The 26531-nt window shown below is 36.0% G+C and overlaps 2 protein-coding genes and 1 non-coding gene across 3 annotated transcripts; 1 reads left to right on the top strand and 2 right to left on the bottom strand.

Annotated features, from left to right (window-relative positions):
* Window positions 1-6448: 6448 nt before the first annotated feature.
* LOC141677130 (uncharacterized) lies at window positions 6449-10561 on the bottom strand. Its single transcript, XM_074482894.1, has 3 exons — window positions 10326-10561; window positions 10083-10132; window positions 6449-7192 (listed from the first exon to the last, which is right to left on the bottom strand). Exons 1-3 carry the CDS (start codon window positions 10485-10487, stop codon window positions 6718-6720), a joined length of 687 nt encoding a protein of 228 aa, XP_074338995.1. The 5' UTR covers window positions 10488-10561; the 3' UTR covers window positions 6449-6717.
* Window positions 10562-10617: 56 nt separating this feature from the next.
* On the top strand, window positions 10618-12213 carry LOC141677131 (large ribosomal subunit protein uL5-like). The gene is made up of 4 exons (XM_074482896.1): window positions 10618-10764; window positions 10847-10997; window positions 11119-11314; window positions 11890-12213. The coding sequence occupies exons 1-4, from the start codon at window positions 10762-10764 to the stop codon at window positions 12086-12088; spliced, it is 549 nt and encodes a 182-aa protein (XP_074338997.1). The 5' UTR covers window positions 10618-10761; the 3' UTR covers window positions 12089-12213.
* A 13949-nt stretch (window positions 12214-26162) lies between these two features.
* On the bottom strand, window positions 26163-26269 carry LOC141681522 (small nucleolar RNA R71). Its single transcript, XR_012558950.1, has one exon. It is a non-coding gene; the product is annotated as a small nucleolar RNA R71 (small nucleolar RNA).
* Window positions 26270-26531: the final 262 nt, after the last annotated feature.

Genomic DNA, 26531 nt, shown 5'->3' with positions numbered 1-26531 from the left:
TCGAGATTTTCAATTCACCCTGGAAGTACGAAGATGTACCAGGATTTGAAAGAAATATTTTAGTGGCCAAACATGAAAAAGGAAATTGCGGAATGGATAAGCAAATGTTACACGTGCCAAAGAGTTAAAGCGGAACATCAAAGGCCAAGTGGATTGCTTCAGCCACTGGACATACCTGAATGGAAATGGGAACATATCGTGATGGATTTCGTGGTAGGATTACCTAAAACCAAGTCTAATCATGATGCGATTTGGGTGGTAATTGATCGGTTGACAAAGTCAGTGCATTTCTTGCCGATAAATGAAAGGTTTTCATTAGAGAAGCTGGTCAAATTATATCTGGATGAAATCGTGATGCGTCATGGAGTTCCTGTATCTATCGTGTCTGATAGAGATCCAAGGTTTAACTCAAGATTTTGGCGATAATTCCATGATCATTTGGGAACGAAATTGAAAATGAGTACAGCATATCATCCGCAAATAGACGGACAAAGTGAAAGGACAATTCAGACAATTGAGGATATGTTGCGAACCTGCGCAATAGATTCCAAAGGAAATTGGGACGATCATTTGCCCTTAGTTGAGTTTTCCTACAACAGTTATCACGCAATTATTGGCATGCCGCCTTATGAAGCGTTGTATGGAAGAAAGTGTAGATCCCCTACTTATTGGGACGAAGTTGGTGAGCGCAAGTTAATTGGCCCCGAGCTAGTGCAGCAAACGAAGGAAAAAGTTAAAATGATAGGAAAGAGATTAATTGCAGCTCAAGACCGACAGGCAAAGTACGCGAATCAAGAGCGGAAAGATGTGCAATTCGAAACTGGAGACAAGGTCTTGTTGAAGATATCTCCTTGGAAAGGTTTAACTCGATTTGGAAAGAAAGGAAAGCTAAGTCCAAAGTATATTGGACCATTTGAAGTATTGCGACAAGTTGGGAAAGTGGCGTATGAATTGGCGCTGCCGCCGCAAATGCAACATCTGCACAATGTATTTCATGTATCTCTCCTGAAAAAGTATAATACCGACGCGAGCCATGTGATCGAGTTGGAACCAGTAGAAATCCAACCAGATTTGTCCTATGTGGAACAACCAGTGCGAATTTTGGATCGAAAAGAAAAGACGCTTAGAAATAAAGTTGTACCTCTAGTTAGAGTGTTGTGGAGAAATCCACTAGTCGAGGAATCGACTTGGGAATTAGAAAGCGAAATGAAAGAAAAGTATCCCCATCTGTTTTCTTAGATTAGATTCTGGGGACAGAATCCTTTTAAGGAGGGTAGATTGTAACGACCGAGAATTTTGCGTCGTAATTAAGAAAGTAAAGTATGTGTTATGTGATGAGATTATGTGATTAAGTGGTGATTATTTGTCTTATCTGTATACTAGAGTTAAGGAGCGTGAATAAAAACGTTCCAATTTAAAGAGTTAGCTTAGAAGTCGAGCTGTGGTTTCGGGGCGTCAGGTAGAACGGAACCCGTCCTAGTATGAAAATTTAATAATATAAAATATGAATTATATGTGAAGTGAATGAATAAAGTATTTCGTCTTAAGAGACGTGTTGATTGGCAAAGATAATGAGAAGCGTAATCGAAACGCTGAGCGTCGGGCCGTAAGGCTGAACGTGACCCGGTACGCGTAAAAGAGGATAAAGATTTAAGAGTGATATATTCTATGATCAGACCTGAGTCGTTATGTGACTATATGCGTGTGATTGCTTGACTGTGTGCATGACTATATGTTCTGTGTCAATTTTGTGAATTTTAAAGGAATTATGTGATTTAAGTAAAGGTTTAATTAACCTTCGTGTATTTTTATAAAAGCATCTGAGATGGATAAAAACATGAGATTTATTCTGTTATCTTCATAGAGGTCCTAGAGACTTTTTAAAGATAATAAGTGAATTTAATTGTTGGACCTTGCATTTTTAAATCGATTTTATGAGGAAAATATATTTATTAAAGCAAGTTTGCAAAATTTATATAAAATCAACCGTTCGCTCAAATTCTTATTATGAGTAATGGATAAAAAGCTAATTTCGAGACCTACGTGTTAAAGATTTTTATTCAAGACAATTTCATCTTCCCGAGAGAAAAATATTTTTACTTTAGATTTCGTTGCACTTGAGTAAAAAGAGAAACAAAATGCAAATTAAAAAGGGGGTTATTAGATTACCATTTTACCCTTGTTTGGTGGAGTATAAAACACTCCTTCCTTCCCCCATTTTCTTCTTCTTGCCGTGCACTCACTTTTTTCTCTCTTTCTCTCACTCTCACTCTCTCTCTCTCGGCAACTCTCTTTCTCTCTCTCTTTGATTTCTCTCGGTATATTGCCTCTCCCTCTCTAATTCCTTAAAACACTCCATGAATCTTCATCCTTAATCCATACAAGATCTTTAATTCATGTGCATGTGTGTGTTTGTGCTTGCATGTCGTAGTGTGTGTGTGTGTGTTGGGTTCGGTTTCGAGCCAAGAACCGAGGGCTTGCTTGATTAGTTCATGTTCTGTGATTAACGTGCTGAAATCAGATTGCATGTGGTGTTGTTGCATTGGCTTTGTTAAGAAATCGGGGGTTTTTATGGATGGACACCCTCGAATGAGGGCACCACCATGCAGCCACCGCCACCGGTGATGAACTCCGGTGAACCGGTGGTGAGCTATGATGTTAAAAACTGAGCTCTAGAACCTTAAGATCACTTCTTTATGTTTGCATGTGGTGTTTTGATTGATAAGGCCAAATGTCCATTATTATTTTTAAGGAAATCAAGTTGATTATGGTTAAATGCGTGATTTAATGATTTGATGTTAAGAAATAGGATGATTTGTGATTCAAGGAGTAAGAATATCAAGTTGCATGTTTTGTTTTTGAAAAAGGCCGAATGGACTTAATCTTTAAAGTTGTTGGATTTGAGTAAACTTGTTTAAAGTAATAATGGATTGTTATTAGCTTGAAAAGGAATGAAATTATTGATGCATGCTAAGTTAGGTTCGAATTTTTATGTTAATAAGAAAGGAAATTGATTTTTGTGAGATAATCTTGGTAAACACTAAGTATGAATAGCCTAAAAGTGATTGCATGTTAGTCTTAAAAAGGATCAAGATGTGTATGTCCTTGTTTGGTTCTTGGATTGTGAATTTTGAATTTTTGCCGAATAGAAAATGGGTTTAGAAGAGATTGATTTGTGATTAAGTGAATGCATGCATGTTGATTGAATAATTTGATTAAAGTTGAGTCATTAGGTGATGTTTGGCTTTGTGCTTCAGAAATCTTGATGAAAATGAGTTAAATGACTAAGTTAAGGTTTAAAACAAGTTGAAAATGTGATATAAGACTTTGCATGTCAAGATTGATCTTTGCATGTGTGTTTTCTTGATAAACCCGAATGGGTCTTAGGCTTAAAAAGAGAATTGAGTTGATTTTTGCTAAAAATCTTAGTGACTAATGAGAACTTGATTGCATGACCATGATTGAGTGGTGTTTATGTTCCAAATTTGTTAATAAAAAAATGGTGCTAGTTTAAATGTTGGATCATGCTAGAACTAAAGTTGTATGGTGTGATTTTTGAGAAATTTGATTGTATATGTAGGATTATGGTTCGGATTTTTTATGATTAAAAGAAAGGAGAATGGTTCTTTAAAGGTTGTTGAATGAGATACGGGTTTATGTGAATTAAAGTGAGTATTTGATTGATTTTATGGTGGGTATTTGCAATAAGGCCGAATAGGCCATAAGAAATAAAGATCAAAACTTGATTTTGGTAATTGAAAGAATGATTGAGTGTTATATGTGAAAAATCTTTGATTTTGCTTGATTGGATTGTTGTTTTGGTTCGAATTAAGGAATAAAAGAAAATGGAATTAAGTCGATTGATATAAGTGATAGTATGCACGTAAATGTTTGGTTGTAAATGGGTCTAGTACTCGTAAAAGAGTCGTGTTAGTGTGATTTGAGAAATAGCCTAGGTCAAGCGAGTACGCTTTGATTTCTAGGTATATAAGGATATAAAAACTACGAGAAAGGATTGTGCTATGTGCTATGTGCTGTGTGCTTATATGTATAAGCTATACTCGTATAGTTCGAGTCAAAGATATAATCGAGTTATCATATAGAGAGATCGTTCCGGGAACGAGAGTTGGGAATCTAATTAAGATTTCTGGTTTTTATTGTAGATTCGGAGCGTGAGGGAATTCGGGCTAGGAAAGGGAAAAATATACTAGGTGGCAGTAGTTCAACCCTCAGGAAAGCAATTTCAGGCAAGTAACTCTGATTACTTGTGTAAATGATTATAAAGGAAATGTTGTTCATACCTTGTAAAGTATTGAACTGCCAAAGTATAAAACCCTTGCTTTATGAAACCCTGATATTGATTTGAAGTACCCTTGTTCTTGATAACCTGTTATTGATAATCCTATTAATTTCACCCTTTGATAATCTGCCTTTCTGTTCCAGTTTCCTATAATGCCATGAATCATATTGAACCTTTAATTATCTTGGATAACTCTGTTAATGATACCCTGTTTCACTTGATCGCCCTAATGATCTCTAAGTTATTACTGATCCTTCAAATTTAGTACCTTATTATCCTTGATACAGAATTCTTGAGAATTGTTCCTTGCGTATCTTTGATTCACTCCCTGAACTTTGTTTCTTTAAAATCTGAATTAAGAATGAGTTTCGACTTGAAAGAGTCCGAATGATTTCAAAGGCTTGGTAATGATAAAATGAATTTTAGAAAACCTATTATTTTCCAACTCAAGGTTTTCCAAATGAATTCTTGATGGATTGGATTGAGACGTAAGAGGCTAGTGGGACTAGTCCAGTCATGGTAAGAGGCTAGTGGGACTAGTCCAATTTAAGGCTGAAATTATGCCGAATGGTACCTTAAAGACCGGAATGGAGGTCGATACGGGCTGATCACCCGTATATAATGAAATGGAAAGATAAGTGATCCAATCAAGGGTTCTAAATGATTATTTAAAAAGGGAACTGAAACTTTTATTCATTAAATTGATTTTTGGAAATGAAAATGGTTTATACTTTTTTGAAAAGAGTTGAATATGTTATTGTGGAGCTTAAAGCTCAGAACCCTGATTCCTGAAATTGTTGATCACACGAATGATTCTATATCTTGAAATACTGTTGTTTTCCTCTATCGAAAGATCTATTTTGATCTGATAATGAATTGTGATGAATATCGGCTTTTGTTCTGTTTCGAGCCTTGTTTCTTGAAAACCCAACTATTCTTCGGATACCCTTTCCTTATCTCAAAGAAAACAAAAATAAATATATGGAAATCTGCCACCTAGATTAACTAAAGTAGAATGCCCTAGTTTGTTCAAAGTATATTGAGATTTGATATTGTAGAACTGCTATATAGTTACTTGCTGAGTTTTCTACTCACTTGTTTTGTCTTAATCTAACCATGGCAGTTAAGCAAGAAGATGGCCAGGCTTAGGCGCACTGCTCGTAAGAGCGTACCTGGTGGTCCCTACCGTGTTGAGGGCTTCCAGTTGCCAGAGCAGGTAGTACAGGTTATGAGTGAGCTCGCGCCTAGAAAGAGGTGTATAAAGATACAATGGGTTATCTGTCGGTTTCCAGCCGGAACCGATATTGATTATTTAATAATATTTTGGGTTTGTAAGTTATATTCAGTGATTGGTAGTTGTAATCTTGTCTCATACTTTATCCTGCTGATCCTGTTAGTAGTTAATCGGGGTTTATGCATATTTAATTATTAGAATAGAGGTGTGTGAGTCCTCATTTCCTAACCCCGAGATTGAGGGTGTCACAGAGAGTTACTTTTATAATTATTGAAATTATATAAAAAAATTACACCTCAATCATTAAAATACTACATGTACTTATTTAACTTTCCTAAGTATCCTAGTTATTGTACATAGAACATTTTTTCTGTTCATTTAAATAATATTTTTAGAATCTTAAAGTTATATTATTCCATGTATTTTGTTTTGGTAAAACTTTTTAATATATACATTTTATGTTCAAAGTACCTAAAATTTACCATCGTTATTTTTTTACGTGTTTATAATTACATTCATCTTTTTGAATTGCGGATGCCTCTTGCTAATAACTAGGAACTTCTTTTCTTCTCCCTTGCTCTTCTGGCTCCATATTCTTCGGTCTCCGAAATTCTCCATCGCATACCCATTCAAACAATCACCGTTGACAAATCCAGGCTACTAGTCTACGATTATAGAGAACTACATAATTTGCCGATTCGAAGCCTGGGTGGATGCATACAACGTTACAACCCACATTATCTAACAACAAAAAAACACTCCCCATCCCTCTGTTTTCATCAGAACTGTCTGTCCGTCATCTCATTGAAACTAGGTACCAATTCCGGAACATTGCAAGACAAAGATCATTCTAACATTGTACAATATCAGAAATGTATAATTAATAAACCTGAAAGGAACTAATTTCACAAGTATAGCGGAATAAAACCATCATTCATCACACATTCACTTGCTATGCTGTCCACAAATACACCATAATTATTTAATACACCACAAACTCTGGTTTAAAAACCCTGATCAGTTCCACTACATGTTATTTCTATATCTTCAAATGTAATGAGACCCTAGGTCATTTCAGCCAAGAAATGATGGGGGCAAAAGTCAAAGCAGAATTACAAAACTCAACATATAACCAGGTGATTCTAGAGGCCATATGCCACATTATTCTCTCTAGCAAAAATTTCTATCTGAATTTTATGAATTGCTCAGCTCCCTTGAACAGATAGTAGGCCAGGGCAACAACAGAAATCTCATTGATAATTGGGAAGAGCTCTGATACATAATAGAAGAACTGGTAGAATTTCTCATAGGTGAAGCAAATCATACCCATTTTCAGATACAGGAGATAATAGAACAATGCTGCAACACCCATGTATATGTAAGCAATTCTATGGAAAATTGAAGAAGTTGAGGTGGACTGTGGCTTATAAACAGTAAGATGAGGTGACAAAGGACGAAGCTTGGCCGAGATTCCCCCGCTTCCTGAAGTTACACCTGCCTGGCTGTGTGTGGCACGGATGTTAGCAAGAGAAAAGGATCTGCCAAGAACAGTTGAACCAATTAGTGCACCAGGAACAGAAGGATATCTGCACAGCGGTCTGACAAACTGCTGCAATTGACTCTTCACGGCCAAGGCCTGTTCTTTTTCATGAACAAAACTGCATCCACAAAGAAATATGTAAACATATCAGAATCACACTTCATATAGCAACAAAAGGTATCATTAATATCTCCTCCAGACATGCTTTAATAAAGGTGCATGCAGGTCGCTTGGGGGGGGGGGTTATAGAGAAAATATTCCTTTCCGCTGCTAAAGAAATTCTTCATGAAGATAAACATTGTATCAAGTACAACTGTTTTAAGCTCAGAGTAATGCAGACAAACGAGCAGTGCATTCAGGTTTGCCCTGTCATGTATGTTTGAGAAATCTCCGTAACAGTTCATCACCTCCTAGGAAATAGGACCAAAAAGAATTTCTGATTTCAAGGACAACTAATTGAGTATCACCTATATTGTTTACAGAATTTCTAAACTAATTGCTCATTGTTCCCTAGGCTTCCCTGACATCAGGAACTTCATAATGAACAATTGCATATATGTTACAATTAAAAGCCCACATGACATAATTAAGAGCTGCTTGATAATACAGACAACTATGCATAAAATCAGAATGGTATTGGTGAGAACCACTTATGATAGCCTACAAAAGGACAGGGTGCCCCAGTTTCAGAGGGACTTTAAATTTCTTCATACCCTTTTTCTTTAATCAGATCAGAATTCTCCCCAAAGGCAAGCTTCAGTTTTTCAATTAATTGCATTCACATTTCCACCCTTTGAAGAATATTGCCTAATAAATTCAAATCCTACGTAGTATTGCTACACTGAGTTTCAGCAAGGATAGAAACAAACAAACCAAATTTACTAAAAGCAACCGAAACGCATATAACATACAAATCTGGAGAGCAACAAAATTATTATCTACCATCAACTTTCCTATCTCACCCTTGTCTATTTGGCGAGGAACTTTCATCAAGAGAAAATCTATCAAAACACCTCAGCCTGCCAAAATGCAGGGCCGGCCCTATAGCAATCGTGAGAATAATGGCACAACTGTTTACACTTTCTCTCCCGAGCACAATTGTTTTGGTACTTTAAAAAGTGCAAAACAATAAAATATGGAAAATGTAGAAAAATGTTAAAATTGCATAACAATTGTATTCAGCATACTAAATTGTGTTCTCCAAAGAGTGCAACCCTGTATTATATAAACTTAAATAATTTTTATGTTAAAAAAAGGTCCAATATTTTTTTATTTGGTAAAAAATTAAATTAGATAAATTGATATACAAGAATTATATTTGTTGTTTTAGACAACCTATAAAGATTGGCTTAGAAAAAAACATATAAAGATTGATGCTAATTTGCTCCTGCATAATGATAAATGATGTCAAAATAGATGTTATATTAAAATATATCTACGATAGGAAAGGGCACTCAGATATAATAGTACTTGGCGACAAATTGTTATGAATTATACAGGCCCAAATTCAACAACTTACAAGACCACCACAGATCTCCAAAAGATCATGATTTGTTGGTGCATTTAGTAATAACAATTCACGTTATATTTAAACTAAAGTCTCCACATGCCTCGATGTGGGACTTGGATTTATAAATATAGTTAGGTCACAACAATAATCTTTTAAAGCCTGAAATAAGGAGGACCACAAGTAAAACACCATTTTAAAATCGGAAAAATAATGATTGTCAATTCTAAACATATATCATGAATCATTTATATAGTATTGTTAAATTTCCATTTTCGCTTCAATGTGTATTGTTCAAATGAGTTGAATTCAATACTGAGGATCATATGGTAATTAGTTAAAGGGTCAGTAGGTCAAATCGTGTAATATACTAATGTACAGACATCAAAGCATGACGAGTTATTTTGGGGATATGCTCATTTCTCTTGGTTGTTTAATAATTATCTCAAAAAGAGTGTTGATTAATAAGTGTGAGGAAGGCAAATACTCTACGAACTAGATTTTGGGGTTATAATTGGCCTAATAGCAACCAAAACAAGTGGTCCTAGGAGCTCGAACACATAAGTGGGAGTTATTTTGTAGTTTGTATATCAATTTAAGCTGATCCAAACTTGATACGTTGACAGCTCAATAAGCGTACATCAGTCATTGCTTTGATTCTTTATAAATATTTGATAATCTTCTAAAAGTATGTTAAGATTACTTTATATAAGATGAATTTTCATGCTGTACACTAGAAGACAAAAACTTAACACAGTGTACAAATGAATATTCCTTTAAAAACAGTATCAGAATATAAATATTTTTAAATCAACAATTCCTAACAGTACTAAATAGTTGCCATAAATTTATAAAATATATTCAGGTAGAATCTTCTGCACGTACGCACTAACACGAGAGAAGTCAATTCATATATCTATTCATTTTGCGAAAACTAAAATGGATATGAGAAAACAGATAGGATTAAAGCATACTTACCAAAAAAACAGATAGGATTAAAGCAAGCACATTTGTCTAGTATACGGAGAAAGAATATTATAATATATCATAGCCAGTGGGAAATGGCTCAGCACATTTGTCTAGTATTTTAAGGCTAAGTACATATTTGCTGAGCCACGTAAGTCTGTTGTAGTAGCCTAGCCATCTCACTAGTTATTATAACTTAAATGATGGATGAAGACTCCCATTAGAGTTGCTTTAAGTGTCCCAAGTTATGGTTAAAAATTCCGTTTCTAGGAAATCTGCCCAAATTCATTTGGCCGTCATTCACGTTGATCTGATAGTGCTGTTTATGTTTATTCCCGAATTCCTTATCTAATAAAATTAGGCACTCGTGGTTCTATTATAATTATGTTTATTAGACACATAATTATGTTTATTTCCGTAAGCTTGTCTTTATGTTTACGGACTAATACGAGAGAAGTCAATTCAAATATCTATTCATTCTGCAAAAACTAAAATGGATATGATAAAAACAGACAGAATTAAAACAAGCACTCACATGTTCATTCCAGCAATTTCCGGTTTTCCAAAATCGCCACGATAAGCTCCCTTGACAAATTAAAAATCAGCATAAAAATCATATGAAATTAAACAGATATCATTCACATCATAAATCTACAAGCAGCAGAGATACCCAATTAAAATGAAAAAACAAAATTACAAACATATAAAAAACAAAGTTATAAACATATAAATAAAGAAAAAATTGAGAAAAAGAAAAGACATATAAAAAGAAACTCACAAGCCCGGTATTGAGTTTGTTAACGCTGGGATCTGCTACAATAGCTTGGGTGAGTCGAGACTTAGAATCAGAGTCAACGTTTCTCCATGAAGATATTGACCGAGTTGCATACGCCAAACTCGGATTGGTGACTCGCCTGGAAATCGCAGCTCGGAGCGCCATCTCTCAATTATTACTATTCGATTCGATCTCTCTCTCTCTCTCTGTGTCTCAAAATGATAGTAGATGATGAGGTAATTATTTGTTTTTTTAATAGACTTATTATTAAAATAAAATTAGATGGGCTGAGGCCCAAATACATGTGGGCTTTTAATAAGGTTAGGGGGGCCCATACAAATAAGAAACCCTCATATTAGGGTTTGGAGGCTGCTGCTAATCAATCTATTCTTCATTCCCCTGAATTTGCAGCAGCCAGAGCCAGGTTTATCAACTCGCAATGGTAAGCTTTTTTAATTTCAGTTACTCATGTGTGTGTGTGTGTGTGAAATAACATGACATGTGTGTTGAAATGATGGAGGCAGGCATCAGACAGGAAACTAGGAAACCCAATGAGGGAAATAAAGGTTCAAAAGCTAGTTCTCAACATCTCTGTTGGTGAAAGTGGTGATAGACTCACCAGAGCCTCCAAGGTCCTTGAACAACTCTCTGGACAAACCCCTGTTTTCTCTAAAGGTCTTTTTTCCATTTTTAGTCCCACTTTTTCTTTTTATAATTATAGTTAGAGGAAATAATTAGTATTTTAAAGGCTTTTGATTTGAAGTGTCTGGTGATGATATTTTTTATTTGGTTACAGCAAGGTATACTGTGAGATCTTTCGGGATCAGGAGAAATGAGAAGATTGCTTGTTATGTTACTGTCAGAGGTGACAAGGCCATGCAGCTCTTGGAGAGCGGACTTAAGGTTAAGGAATACGAGTTGCTTAGGAAGAACTTCAGTGATACTGGATGTTTTGGGTTTGGTATTCAGGAGCATATCGATCTCGGAATCAAGTAAGCTTTTTTGACTCATTAAGTTTTTCTCTCCCAAGATCAATTGTTGTGTAATGACCATCTATAGTATTGACTATTGAGTAGCCGTGTAGGATCAGATCCCAAATACTGACGTTGATTTATATCTCTAGTCCAATGGTAATATGTGATTTCATTTAGAGCATTGCACTTTATTTGCGTGCTTGATGTGCATACCTATTATACGTTTATATGAGACCTTGGTTCTTGAATGTTAACTATTGCCTGATAGTCAGTCATGTAAGTTACAATGTAGATTGTTCTTTTGATGTTCTTGCTGACTTGGTAGTAGCATCGAGAAGGACTATTTTCACATGCCTACAGATTTTGCCACTAGCCACTACTATTTTAACTTTGAATTTTTCTTCAATGATACACCTTAGAAAAAGCTTTGGGCTCATTTGCAGATTTGTCTAAAAAGAGTTATTTTGTCTTTAGCTTATGTTGTTTGATAATGTGTATGCTAAAGTTTTCCATTATGGATGTTATCTTCACACTTCTTTATGGAAAGGGGATTTGTTTTTCCCATTTTCTCTAATTCTCTGTTTGTTCATCAGATATGACCCTTCTACTGGTATTTATGGTATGGATTTCTATGTCGTACTTGAACGTCCTGGTTACCGTGTGGGGCGTCGTCGTAGATGCAAATCTCGAGTTGGAATCCAGCACAGAGTTACCAAAGATGATGCGATGAAATGGTTCCAGGTCAAATATGAGGGTGTTATCCTTAACAAGTCGCAGAATATCGGAAATTAAGTGTATGAGATTGGGAGTTTACCTCAGAAATATGTGGTTTAGGCTAGCAAAGCATATTTCTTTTTATATGTTTTGAATAGTGAGACAATAATGTTTTTTTTCAAAGTTCGGATTTATTTTTTCAACTGTGTTTGCTGTAGTTCGAAGTTCCTTGTGTTTCTTTCTTGTGAAATTATGATCTTGTCATTAAACAATGCATCTGACAATATGGTTCAGGATATACTAATTCAAGCTGAATACTTTCACAATCAGACAATATGATTTAGGAAACTGAATTAAAGACGCAGCCTATATAATTATGCTAGCTACTTAGGCCTACTTAGGCCAACTAAGAGTGGGCTAAAGGTCCAAATTTGAACTGATTTCGGTCCAAATTAACCCAAAAGTGGCCTAAATCTCGGTCCAAATTTGGCCTAAAAAAATTTGGACCGATGAATTTAGTCCGACACTATTCATCGGTTCAAATTTGGACCGAGATTAAAATAATAGTTTTTAATGTATTTCTTTTAGTTTATTACATAAAATTTTGATTTCGGGTATTTATAAATGCAATTAACTGATATTAGGATATTATTATTATTTATTTAGATAATAATTTAAATTAAAAAATATGTAAACGTAATTAAATAAATATCATTACATTTCTTGAATTCAAATTACGAATACATTCAAATATTAAAATAAAAATTACAACACATAAAACTTAATTTGAAACACAACATAAATGAAAATGTGATGAAAACTAAATTATTAATTTAATCCGACAAATTAAATCGACTTATTCCAAGATAGTCAAAATATTGGCCATAACTATTTAGGTTGTTTTGAGATCCTTGACCTTCATCCCTCGACTTTGAGATGAAGAATGTTTGCGGGAAGAATATACTAATTCTGAGAATTAGTATTAGTTAACAATATTTTAAGATTTAATTAATATTTGTACTTTTTTTATTTGAATGTAATGTTTTATTAACAGTTTTATTATAAAAGTTATAACTAAATGTATTTACTATTTTTCATATATATTTGAAGTTTAATTAGAATTCTACTATTATTCATTTATTAATAATTTTAAAATAAAACAAGTAATTAATAATAATAAAATATAAAGATAATATCTTACATCATACAAAAATAATATATTTATTATTATAAGACCTTAAAATAATTAAATAAATATTTTGAGATTTGGACCGAAATTTAGACCAAACTATTTGAGTCGGAGAGGGGTTCGGTCCAAATTAGGACCAAGGTTCGGTCCAAATTTGGACCGGAGGGCCAATCACTACCATGGTTTGTTAGGTTTGTTGTGAAACCTAATTCATGATCTTCAGTGGGCATTCCCTTATGTTGTGCTCAGAGTTTCAAAATGGAGAGAAGAGAAAAAATAATTTTAAAATTTTTCCTTTGTAAGCGTGCTCGAGAGTTGTTTGGCGAGAGAAGGGAGATCGGGAGAGAAAATTTCCTATAATTTCCTCCCAAAACTTTCTTTCCAAAAATGGGAAGATTTGGAAAAATTCTCTCACATTATCTTTTTTTTTCTTGGTCATTTTCTCTCATTTTTTACACAAACTCGGGAGTAAGCAACTGATTTATTTTCTTCTATTATTTCTCTTCTCTTCTCTTATTTCCTAAAAAATCTCTGGAACACATTAAGGCGATCACTCTCGACCTTAACAAACACTAGTATCTATTGAAAACATTGTGCTAGCTACAAACTGCCTAGAACAAAAATAGCCAAAGGCTAAGATCTTTCGAAGCTCTTGTCTGAATTTTGTGGGAGGCCTTCTCTCAACCTGATCTTTCGACGAGATCAATTGAAACAGTAGCAGACGCATTTTGTTCTAGCCAAATGTGATACACTGCAGAAAACAGTGTCTGGAATCTCACTTGGATGATTATAATGGTGTATATCGTTAAGCTTACTCCCTCCATTTTTTATATGACGTTATGTACACACTTCTAAATTTTTGACACATAGTTAGAATAATAATTTTAAAAAAATCTGTGAATAAAATTATATAACTAAAACTTTAATTTACAAAAATAAAATTTTTAAAAATTATTATTTTATATATACAGTCAAAAAATTTAGAATTGTGGGTAAAAAAAATCAAACAACATATAAAAAAAAGCGGAGAGAATAATAAATTAAGCAAAATGATTTTACAGGAAATCATCTGTCAACTCCAGGTGCAAACTACCCTATTACACCCAAATAAAGTAAATTGAGTGATTGCGTATGGGTATTAGACCCCGAAGAAATGGTTGTCTCTCACGATTAACCACGAAAGCAAGTACAACAGTGGTGGTGTTTGGGAGCACTCTCCCGCCGACTTGTATGGGTAAATGAACTTTGTAGATTGCTGAAATTGTTTGGGCAAAAAATGAAAATGACATTTTCACTTCATAAATGACGTTAAGTTGAATGTTGGGTGTTAGATAAATTCAAGTTTCATCATTCGTCATATAAATTATTTGTAATTATTAGGAATTGAATTTTTGCCCGCGCTAAACGTGTTGAATAAATTTTAATTTTTAAAAATATTTTAAATAATATTAAGAGAAATGTTCGTCTAACTGGTTTTCCGAGATCATCTTGCCTATTTTTGTTTCATCTTTGTTCATTTTTTAGAGAAACACTAATTACTCTATTTTTTCAATTTATAAATGTTGTTTACGTAGTTTTCCAGTTGAACACTAGCACAACATTACTCTTTTAACGAATATATTTTTACGCGAATATACCTTTTCACATATGTTGCAAGAATATATTTAAGATACTAACACGACATTACTTCATAAATATTACTCGGCGACCCATTGTACTTGATAACATGTTTACATAAATAGCATCAATAGCACATCAATAGCATAACCACCCAGATAGGGAGCATATTAATTGCTTTTGTAAAAGAAATTACATTTGAGAAAGATTCAGAAAATTTAATCTACCCCTATTAGCTTACAATCTGCACTCATTAAAGGTTTTAAATTTTGCGGTATAACAAAAACATGTTATGTACAATATACATGTCAAGAATCTTCTAATAAGAAGTATATAAAACATAGCATATAGATAGATATATACTTGGAGATCATAAGTTCTACCTAAGATAATAGAACTTCATTTTCCTAACATAAAAATTCATAGCATTGACGTAAAATCTTCAAGAGCATAAGTCGAACAGTACAATTATGACAATCTGAGTTCCATAGATGTGTCAGGATCCAAACCTGCCATTATTCACCGGCTTCCTGCTAATGTCCCTGGTTCGCTCTAGTGCAAAGGGAGGTTCAGATGGCTGCTTCAAACGTTGGTCCATATAGTAGGTTCTGGTATTAACAGATCATATCCACAAATGTTAGCATACATATCTGAAAGCCGAGAAATCATCTCTTCCACTCTTCCTCTTATTTAGTTTGGTGACAATATTATACATTTCATTAGTGGTGCTATCTATTTCAGCTGTCTATATAATGCCTCAAAGAAAATGTAAGCAAATGTTGATCTAGTATGAGAATGAAACAACTAGTCTCTAAAGAGCCTAAAAAGACTGAGTATAGTGAAAATGAAGAACACAAATATGCTATGTTTTATAAGTTTCTTCTTTTTATATAGATTTCAAAAAACATGAAGATGGAATTGCACGTTATACTTGATCAACAGTAATAGATATTAGTTATAAAAACTGTTGTAATAACTCAAATTTTTGAGACTTTGTAAAACGTTTGATGTAGTAACCCTGATAATCGGGGAAAACTTTTTGGCCACACTATGTTATGCATAGGAAATTTAATTTCCGAGTTGATAACGTGATTATACGTACCAAGTATGTGTATGTAAACGCCATTAGTTTTCAAAGAAAATGAACTTTGTAAAACGACCGCATCTATGAACCATCGAGGAATACGAGAATCACAATACAATTACGAATCTAAAGTCCTACAAATTAAAACCCAAGTACAAGGCTTCAAAGCCTAAAGGACGTATCCAAAAGGATTTACCCCGCGAACCGCTTACGAAAATGAATAAGCGACCAAGCGAATACATAAGCGAATAAATAAAATGTATCAAACCGTGCAAACCATGCAAACTAACTAAGTAAGGAAGTAACCAAGGTTAGCAACCAAATAGTAACCTAACTTGTGAGCATAGTAACCTAGCTAGAAAATAGTTAAATGAATAGTAATGGTGGTACTAAGCTAGCAATATAGCTTGGACAATAGCCTAGCTAGGAAGATATTGAAAGATTTGAAAATCCTAGGAATATATCTTAAAGATTACATCACATTTTCAAGAAGCAACCAAGGCAAGCACAAAAATTCTCTCTTCTCTCTCATCAAAAGCTCCATTCGGCCATTACCATTCCAATGAGAAATCAAATTTCAAAACTCCACGTCCAGCCATGTATAAAATCCTCTAATTAATTTTTAAGCTTCCTACATATCAAACTAAGGTAAGATAATTTTTGAGAGCATTTCATTAATGTAACACCCCCAGATCCGGGGTCGGGGATCCGGGTCATCACGGTCTTTCTTTCCACAATATCACTTCACTTAATTAATAATAAATAACCTTATGTTGTGACCCCACACTAACACACACCACAACCCGTTATAGTCTCAGAGATGAAATTGAAATAAGTACAAGTCTTTGAATCCACAATTTAAAAGTTATTACAACCCAAAATGATTACTTGATAATTTACAGTTAATTGCCATTATCTGCCACAAGTTATAATTATACATAAATTGATTCTCAAAAGTAGAATGCCTGATCTACCAATAGATCTACCTCTGCAGCTATAGCAGCTACAACATCAACGGGAAGACGCGGGACGCTTCCCACGCGCTTGCGCTGGGTCTGCTGGAGTCTGGCCATCTTTCCTAACTGTTGTTGTGTGATGAAGAAATAAAGCAAGAGTGAGCCTTACAGCTCGCAAGATAGTATAAAGTGATAACAATAATATAAGTATCTAAATGGATACTTACTAGAATCTTTTATCCTGTGTAAGATAATTACTTACTAGATATAAGTAAAAATAAGGGATGAAGTTACCAGATACTTCACTACACTTATATCATTTATAAAGCTACTTGAACTACCACTGTTCAAAGTATAATGAGCTTTCAACAGTTCATCACATAGATGAGACTACAAGACAAGATTTGAATAGATTAAATCTTTAAAATATTATTAAAGGAAATGAAGTTATGATATACTTCATTAAGTTCTGATATATATATATATATATATATATATATATATATATCCACATATACATCTTCTTTATACATTTCCTGAAAACCTCTGTCATGTAAAGTATGAACAGAGTTTGAAACATCCAATAAATTTTGGAAAAAGGAAAAGAATTTTGGCATAAACCAGGTATCTTGCTGATCAGGCAAGGATACCAATAAGTAACCTTTTCTACTAGTAGATGGACGAATTCCCCACTGGTCATCACCCTGGTCTCAATAGGACCTTATGTTGGACTGCCACTCAGCCACTTATGCATTTGATGGACTCCCACTGAGCCACTTACACTATCATGGACGCCCACTGAGCCCATGTTGCTTATGCCGACTCAATAGATGGACTTACTTCCCGAACGTTGTGTAAGTAATCAATTTATTTACCAAAACTGCAACCTTGTTGCGAATATAAAATACACCACAGAGCCGGATCCCTCAGGTTTTGAGCGAGTATTTAAATCCCCTTAAAAAGGAAGATCTTAAATATAAAAATGAGTTTTGGGATCCGCTCTAACTTTTAAAAATCATTTTGAAGACTCGAAAACACTTTAAAGAGTGTTTGGAGTAAAGCTGATTTAATGAAGTAAATCAGTCCCCAGTATATTTAGAAAATGTCTGAATATTATTATTTAAATAATATTCCCATAAAGAATAATCTTTATAAAAATAATTGAAGTAGAAGTATTAAAACTTATACTTGAAACGAGTATTAAATAACCAAAGATATACTTATACGAAAGTACTATCTTTATTTGAATAATCAAAAATAAGTTTGATTATCAACACCTTATTCTTTAATACAATAAAGAATATTATTAAGTAATAAGCGGAGTCATAATACCTCGAATGAATACTGTAAATAATATTCATAAAATAAAGGAGTCATACATCCTCAAATGAATATCCAAGTAATATTCAATAATAATATGAACTGAGTCATAAGCCCTCGGATGAATATTCGAAATAATATTCATAAAATAAAATAAAGTTATCGAATAAACCTTATTCGATTAATAGTTTTGAAAACTATAACCATATATATATATAAATATATATGTATATATATACATATATACAAAATCTACTCGGGATCCTCGACTCCCGGTTTTAGAAAATGTTTTCACCTTTTGGGTCCTTATAATAAGAGTATATGCAAAATACTGCTATCCTCTAGCATAGGTATTATCAACTGAACCAACAGATATATATATGGCAAGAATACGAAATAGGCATGCATATGTACCATATAACATGCTACAATATATCGCAAGAATCTGCTATAACAAATATGCATTTAACGCAAGATCATGCATATACACATATACATCACAACAACAGTATAACGGGTAGAAAACTTTCCTGAGCGACTTGGGGTGATAAAAGGCTCGGGACGAGTTTGGTAACCTATAAACAACAAGTAAGTTGGAATTAAACCAAAGTCACTTGTAAATCTATACTTTAACTAACTTAGACTCTAACGCTTATTTTGCGCTTACTGATTCGCTTAAGTCACTCGAGTACCCTCGGCTCCACCATTTTTAATAATTTAACCTTTACGAGTTTTAAGGCAATTCCTTCGCGAGTGTCTTACCAACTGCCTAACACACTTACCATAAATGTTTCATACATTAATTAACCCTTTTTGGTCTTTAACCTATGTTTCAAAGTAAGGCGAGGGGAAAAGTTTTGTTCGCGAAACGCCGTTACTTGAAACGGTCGTTTCTCCTAAACCGTGCATCGGAATCGAACGAACTACATATCAAAACGAAGCTCGTAACATGAGCTATCTAGACATGGAAATGGTCAAAATATAGCAGGGGGTTCTCGGGTCCTAATGTTATGCACAAAAACAGTCTAAAGAAAATCGGACGTTACGACGACTATGTTTACGCGATTTCCCAATTTAAAACCATTCAAAACCAACCCAATTCAACCTCAATCCAACATACAACCAACATCCATCCTTATCACATCATAACAACCCCAACCAATTCAATTTTAACATTCATACTTATGCCTAAGCTTGAATTTAACTATACTACATTCTTTTAACCAAAACAACAAGATTTACCAATCCGATTCAATACCATTTCAATCCCAAACTCTAAATCACAAACATCAAGCTACAATATCACCCTACTAATCAAAATCATCTTATAATACATAGTAATCTAGGGTTTGGAGATGATATACCTTCCTCGAAGTGGTGGGAGGATCTAGGAAGCCTTAAGAAGCTTTGAGAAGTCTTAGGAATGCTTGGATCTTCAAGGAAATCAAGAAAAAATTCAAGTTAAAAACTTGAAAACACTATTCATTGTCATCTTCATTGATTAAATGAAGAAGATTGAGAAGGAATTGATGGCTTAAACTCATGATATAGCCCTAACTAAGCATAAAGATGATTAGGGAATTATCTTACCAATTTAGGAGGCTTGGATCTTTGATTTTGAATTTCCTTGCCTTTAAAATGTCAAAAAGCCGAGAGCATGAAGAACAATGCCTTGGTTTCTTTTTTGATTTTGATGAAAGTGATTTGCTTGGCTTGGTTGATTGGTTTTGTGTTTGATTTAGTTAATTACCTTGTTGCCCTTGATTTTGTGTGGTTAAAAAGCCACCACATCTCCTTCCTTCCCATGTCATGCCCATGTCATGTGGTGATGTCATCTTTCCCTTCTTGTCCTCTTCTCATTGGTTGGGTGACATCACTCTCTCTAATCCCTTTGATTAACTTCCTAATTGTTTGCCTAATGACCGCTGATCTGTTATACGGTTCGCTTAACTTTCGTTCTCGTTTATCGTTTGAAGGATCATACCCAGGATCTTATTACTTAGGTTCCCTTAACCTTTCTCAATACATTATATTCCTTTTTATGATCCTCTATTATAATCCTTTAATTTAAATCCTTTTTATCCTGTTACCTTATACTCAATTCTCTCCGTATCTAGTGGATTTCCGGAAAAAACCAAAGTGTTCGGAATTGGATTCCGACGATCTTTACATACACTCATATACCGTATAGAGTACTAATAAAATCTCAGAATATCCATAACAGAACCCCTACATAGTGTGGCATGAAAAGTTTTCTCATTCAGCAAAAACACTATTCACAAGGGTTACAAAAAGTTGAAAATTTTGGGGGTTATTACAGTCTCCCCTCCTTAAAAGGATTCCGTCCCGGAATCAAACAGAAAACAAATGGGGGTACTTTTCTAGCATTGTGCTCTCTAGTTCCCAAGTTGATTCTTCCACATTATGATTCTGCCATAGTACTCTGACTAGCTTGATTACTTTGTTCCGAAGCACCTGCTCCTTCTTATCTATAATCCTTACTGGCTTCTCCACGTAAGTTAGATCTGGCTGCATATCCACCTGCTCGTACTCCACTATGTGTCTGGCATCCCGATGATACTTCCTTAGCATTGACACATGGAACACATTATGAACTTGTTGCAAATTAGGGGGTAAGGCTAGCTCGTAAGCTAACTTTCCAATCCGTCTTAATATCTCAAAAGGTCCAATGTATCTTGGGCTTAGTTTTCCTTTCCTTCCGAACCTCATTAATACCTTTAGCAGTACTAAGTCCCCGACTTCATATTCCTTGTCCTTTCGGGCTAGGTCTGCATATTTCTTCTGTCTGTCTTGGGCTGCTACAAGCCGTCCTCTGATGAGATCCACTATATCTTTGGTCCTTTGGACCACTTCGGGTCCGAGCATCTTCCGCTCTCCTACTTCATCCCAGTATAAGGGAGATCGACACCTTCTTCCGTACAGGGCCTCATAAGAAGGCATTCCGATGCTAGCATGAAAGCTATTGTTATAAGAAAACTCGATCAACGGCAAGTGATCATCCCAACTCCCTTTAAAGTCTATTGCACAGACTCTCAACATATCCTCTAGTGTCTGGATGGTCCTTTCACTCTGCCCATCCGTCTGGGGATGGTACGCGGTACTCATATTTAACTTGGTCCCCGCACATTCCTGAAAGCTCCTCCAAAATTTGGAGTTGAACCTGGGGTCTCGGTCTGAGACAATGGACGCTGGGACTCCATGTCGCGTCACTATTTCCTTAAGGTAAATGTCCACCAGTCTATCGACTGTGTATCTCTCATTGATAGGAATGAAATGAGCTGACTTTGTCAGTCGGTCTATAATTACCCAAATGGCGTCGTGATTCACTTTCGTCCTTGGCAAGCCTACAACAAAATCCATCGCTATATGTTCCCATTTCCATTCGGGAATCTCCAGGGGTCGTAAGAGTCCAATGGATCTCTGGTGCTCTGCCTTTACCCTTTGGCAAGTCAAACATTTGTTTACCCATTCTGCTACATCCCTCTTCATGTTGGGCCACCAGTAATATTCCTTCAAATCCCTATACATCTTGGTACTTCCCGGGTGAATGGAATACCTTGAACTATGGCTTTCATCCAATATCTCATCTTTAAGCTCTTGAACATTCGGAACCCAAATCCGGTAGGAGTACCTCATTATCCCTTTATCATCTTTCTCAGTATGGATCTCCTCTCCAGTCATTGACTCTCTACCTTCATTCATTATTTTCTCCTGGCACAATCTGATCTTTTCCAATAACTCTGGCTGCATTGAGATCTCAAAAAGCTTTTCAGTTCCGGTTCCGGTTACCTTTACTTCTATTTCCATTCTCTCAAAATCCCTTATCAATTCTTCCGAAGTCGTTATCATTTTGAGTCTTTCCTTTCTACTAAGGGCATCAGCCACCACATTGGCTTTCCCTGGATGATAAAGAATCTCACAATCATAGTCCTTGATTAGTTCTAACCATCTCCTCTGGCGCATGTTGAGCTCTTTCTGCGTAAATATGTACTTGAGGCTCTTATGGTCTGTGAAAATCTCGCACTTCTCTCCATACAAGTAGTGCCTCCAAATCTTTAAGGCAAATACTATTGCCGCGAGCTCAAGGTCATGAGTAGGATATCTAACCTCGTATTCCTTCAATTGTCTCGACGCATACGCAATCACTTTACCGTGCTGCATAAGCACATATCCTAATCCTTTGTGCGACGCGTCACTATATATCACAAAATCTCCTTTTCCGTCCGGCAATGCCAATACCGGAGCCGTTATCAACCTTTTCTTTAATTCTTGAAAACTGTTCTCGCATTTCTCCGTCCATTCAAACTTCTCTGTCTTACGAGTAAGTCGTGTCAAAGGGGCTGCGATCTTCGCAAAGTCCTGTACAAATCTACGATAGTAGCCGGCCAATCCTATAAAACTCCTTACCTCTGTGGGTGTGGTTGGTCTTTCCCAATTTGAGACCGCCTCTATCTTGGAGGGGTCGACCAATACTCCTTCTTTATTGATCACATGTCCTAAAAACTGTACTTCATTCCGCCAGAATTCACACTTCGAGAATTTGGCATACAACTGCTCCTCTCTGAGTATTCCTAGAGCTATCCTCAAATGCTCTGCATGTTCTGCCTCAGCTCTTGAGTAGATCAGAATATCATCAATAAAAACTATCACACATTTGTCCAAGTACTTCTTAAATACTCTATTCATTAAATCCATGAAAGCCGCTGGGGCGTTGGTTAATCCAAAGGACATTACCAAGAACTCATAATGCCCATATCTGGTACGGAACGCTGTCTTGGAAATATCTTCGGGTTTAATCTTTAGTTGGTGATATCCAGTTCTCAGGTCGATCTTGGAAAAATAAACAGCATCCTTTAGCTGGTCGAACAGATCGTCTATTCTAGGTAATGGGTACCTGTTCTTTATGGTTAGCTTGTTCAACTCTCGATAGTCTATGCACAGCCTCATGTTCCCATCTTTCTTCTTAACAAATAAAACTGGTGCTCCCCATGGAGACACACTGGGTCTTATCATACCCTTATCCAAGAGTTCCTGTAATTGGATAGCTAATTCCTTCATTTCTAACGGGGCTAACCGGTAAGGTGCCTTTGAAACTGGCGCCGTCCCCGGGGCCAACTCAATAGCAAATTCAATCACTCTATCAGGTGGTAATCCCGGAAGGTCTTGTGGGATTACATCTTCAAATTCGTTGACTACTGGAATATCTTGTAAGTTGGGCACCTCCTTCTGCGTGTCCACCACATAGGCTAGGTAGGCCTCATTTCCTTTTCGTAGCATCCTTCTGGCCTGGGCCATAGTCAAAAATTTCTGCGTCTGCCTCTTTCCTCTAAATATAACTTCCTTCTTCCCTGGGATATTTAGCTTAACTTTCTTCCCTTTACAGTCTATCTGAGCATCATTGCTAGATAGCCAGTCCATTCCCAAAATTACATCAAACTCCCCTAATTTAAAAGGAATCAGATCAACACTAAAGGATTGCTCCCCTATGCCTATCTCACAGGCGGGGTGAATCTGGTTAACAGGAATAATTTCATGATTGGCTATTTCTACTTGCAAGGGTTCTATCAAGGGTTCAGCCTTAAGTCTTAACTTACGCGCAAAGTCCTTTGATATAAAAGATTTAGTTGCTCCCGAATCAAATAAAACATTTGCACTGACTGAATTTAGAGAAAGGGTACCTGCTATCACATCTGAATCTTTCATAGCATCCTGGACTGTCATGTTGAAAGTCCTCGCAGTAGGTGGCTTATTAGAAGCAGCCCTGCTTGCTCCCGAAGCTGCTAGTTTGTTCATTAGGCATTCCCTCTTCCAATGACCTGGGCGTCCACACTGATGACAAGTGGTGGTTGGAATGACGGCAGGGGTTGATGATGGGCACTTAGTTGAATAGTGGCCTTTGATAAGTGGCATTTTATACCACTTATAACGTCTTAAAATGGCTTAAATTGGTGTCTTGAAATCAAGTATTTTGTGTATTTGATGCGTTTTTCTAGTGTTTATGCATTTCAGGGTTAGTTGCATTTCGGGGGAGGAATCATCAAGAATAAGCCTTGGCATGTGTTCACCATTGCGAGAGGAAAGGAAACGGGCAGATTACGGCGAAGAAACGGAGCAAACTTGGATTTTTTCCAGTAGAGGCCTGCGCGCCCGCGCAGCTATGCTGAGCGGCCGCGCAGGGTCGGGAATTTTGCTGAATTATTTTAGACTTCTACTTCTGTTTGGCTTCCAACTTCTATGTAATCTGAGTTTTATGGGACTATTATATAAGTAGATTTGAGACGTTTTCACAGGGATTAAGAAGAGAAGATTGTGTTTTACGCAAGAAGCGAAGGAGATAAGGAAGAAGACCGATTTAGCACACCGCAACGAAGAGGAAGCATTTTCTTGTGATTCTTGTTTCGTTGTAACGTTGGATGCTAGTTTTCTTGCTTTGACTTATTTACTCTTGTGACGTACTCTGTTTTAATATAATTAGTTTAGTTATTTTTCTTGTGTTTGTTTATCATGATTTCATATGAACCCATGATGGCGATAAGTTCTATTATGGGCTAATCGTGATCATGGGGTTGCAACGGATTTATTATGGAATTCTTTAGTTAATTGTTTAATACTTTAGTGTGTGATGATTGCATGATATCTAGTATTGGTTGTGCGTATTCGTCTTATGTGCGTCGCGAACATATAAGATAGGGTGTTAATCTCTTGTGAAGCGACGGTGGATCTTGAGATTTAGAACTTGCCATGCTAGCATAGGTTCATGTACGTTGTGCATGATTAGTGGGTAACTCTAACAGTTTTATTTGCCCTATGTAATCAAAAGGAATAACTTGTGCTTAAATCGTTGTGTTGTCAATTTCTGTAGACATATAGGAACTCAACATAATTGATGACTATTCAACTTCTATCTTAATTGTGGATGCTTGGTAGAATGGTATTAGTACAATGAAAGTTGGCTTTTATCAGTTTCGTGTTATTCGATTAATATCATCACTGTCACATGCTAAAGGTAATAACAATGGCTATAGAAGGAAGTAATAATGAAGTTGTGATCTCATGAGTTTTTATTATTGATAAATTGAAGTGTTAGTTAAGTGGTTAATTAAGTAGTTAATTATAGTTAATATTTAATCAACAATTTTAAGTGTTATTATCTTAACATTGAGAAGTAATCATACATTGGTGAGTGAGTTTAATTAGACAATAATTTAGTCTGAGTCTCTGAGGGAACGAACTAGAAAGTATTCTATATTACTTGCGAACGCGTATACTTGCGTGAATATTAGCGTGTTTTCGCCCTAACAAGTTTTTGGCGCCGCTGCCGGGGACTCGGCGTATTTGTTTAGTTTATGTACTTACCATCATTGGTCATTAGGACTCAGTGATTAGGACGTAGTAGTTACTTATTTTTCGGTTGTGTTTCAGGTACTTTAGCAAGCGTTTATGCAAACTCGTTCTCGTGCTCGCAAGAGGACTTTAGATACAGCTGAGGAGACAGACGAAGTTCTTGATATTCCGGAGAAGAGAGTTTTTGAGGATTCGGATTCAGGAACTGAGCAGAAAGAACCAGTAAACATGGGAGATCGTATTGTTCAAGCTGATCCAGCTCTTATGGATTTTTCTCGGCCTAAAATTGATGACATTCAGTCAAGCATCCTTCATCCGGCTATTCAAGCTAACACCTTTGAAATCAAGCCGGGCACTATTCAGATGGTGCAGAATTCTGTTTCTTTTGGAGGAGCGGCAACTGAAGACCCCAACATGCACATAAGGAATTTTGTCGAGATCTGCAGCACTTTTAAGTATAATGGCGTGACTGATGAGGCTATCAAGTTGAGGCTTTTCCCATTCTCACTGAGGGACAAGGCTAAAGACTGGTTACATTCTGAACCAGCTGGGTCCATCACTACGTGGCAAGATCTTGCGCAAAAGTTTCTGGTGAAGTTTTATCCGATGGCAAAGACTGCTGCTATGAGGAGTGCTCTTACTCAGTTTGCGCAGCAACCTACAGAATCTATGTGCGAGGCTTGGGAACGCTACAAGGAAATGTTGAGAAAATGTCCACATCATGGAATGCCGGATTGGATGGTGATCACTGGTTTCTATAATGGTTTGGGGGCCCAATCTCGGCCCATGCTCGATGCAGCAGCTGGAGGCGCCTTATGGGCTAAAAGCTATACTGAGGCGTATAATCTTATCGAGACGATGGCTGCAAATGAGCATCAAAACCCAACTCAGAGGATGACGTCAGGCAAGGTAGCAGGTATTCTGGAAGTTGATGCAGCCACCGCTATTGCAGCCCAGCTCCAAGCGCTATCAATGAAGGTTGATTCTTGG

Source organism: Apium graveolens, chromosome 8 (genome assembly GCF_009905375.1).
Source record: "Apium graveolens cultivar Ventura chromosome 8, ASM990537v1, whole genome shotgun sequence".
NCBI lineage: Eukaryota > Viridiplantae > Streptophyta > Magnoliopsida > Apiales > Apiaceae > Apium > Apium graveolens.
The sequence above is the reverse complement of the archived record's forward strand: the minus strand, read 5'-3'. Positions and strand labels throughout refer to the sequence as shown.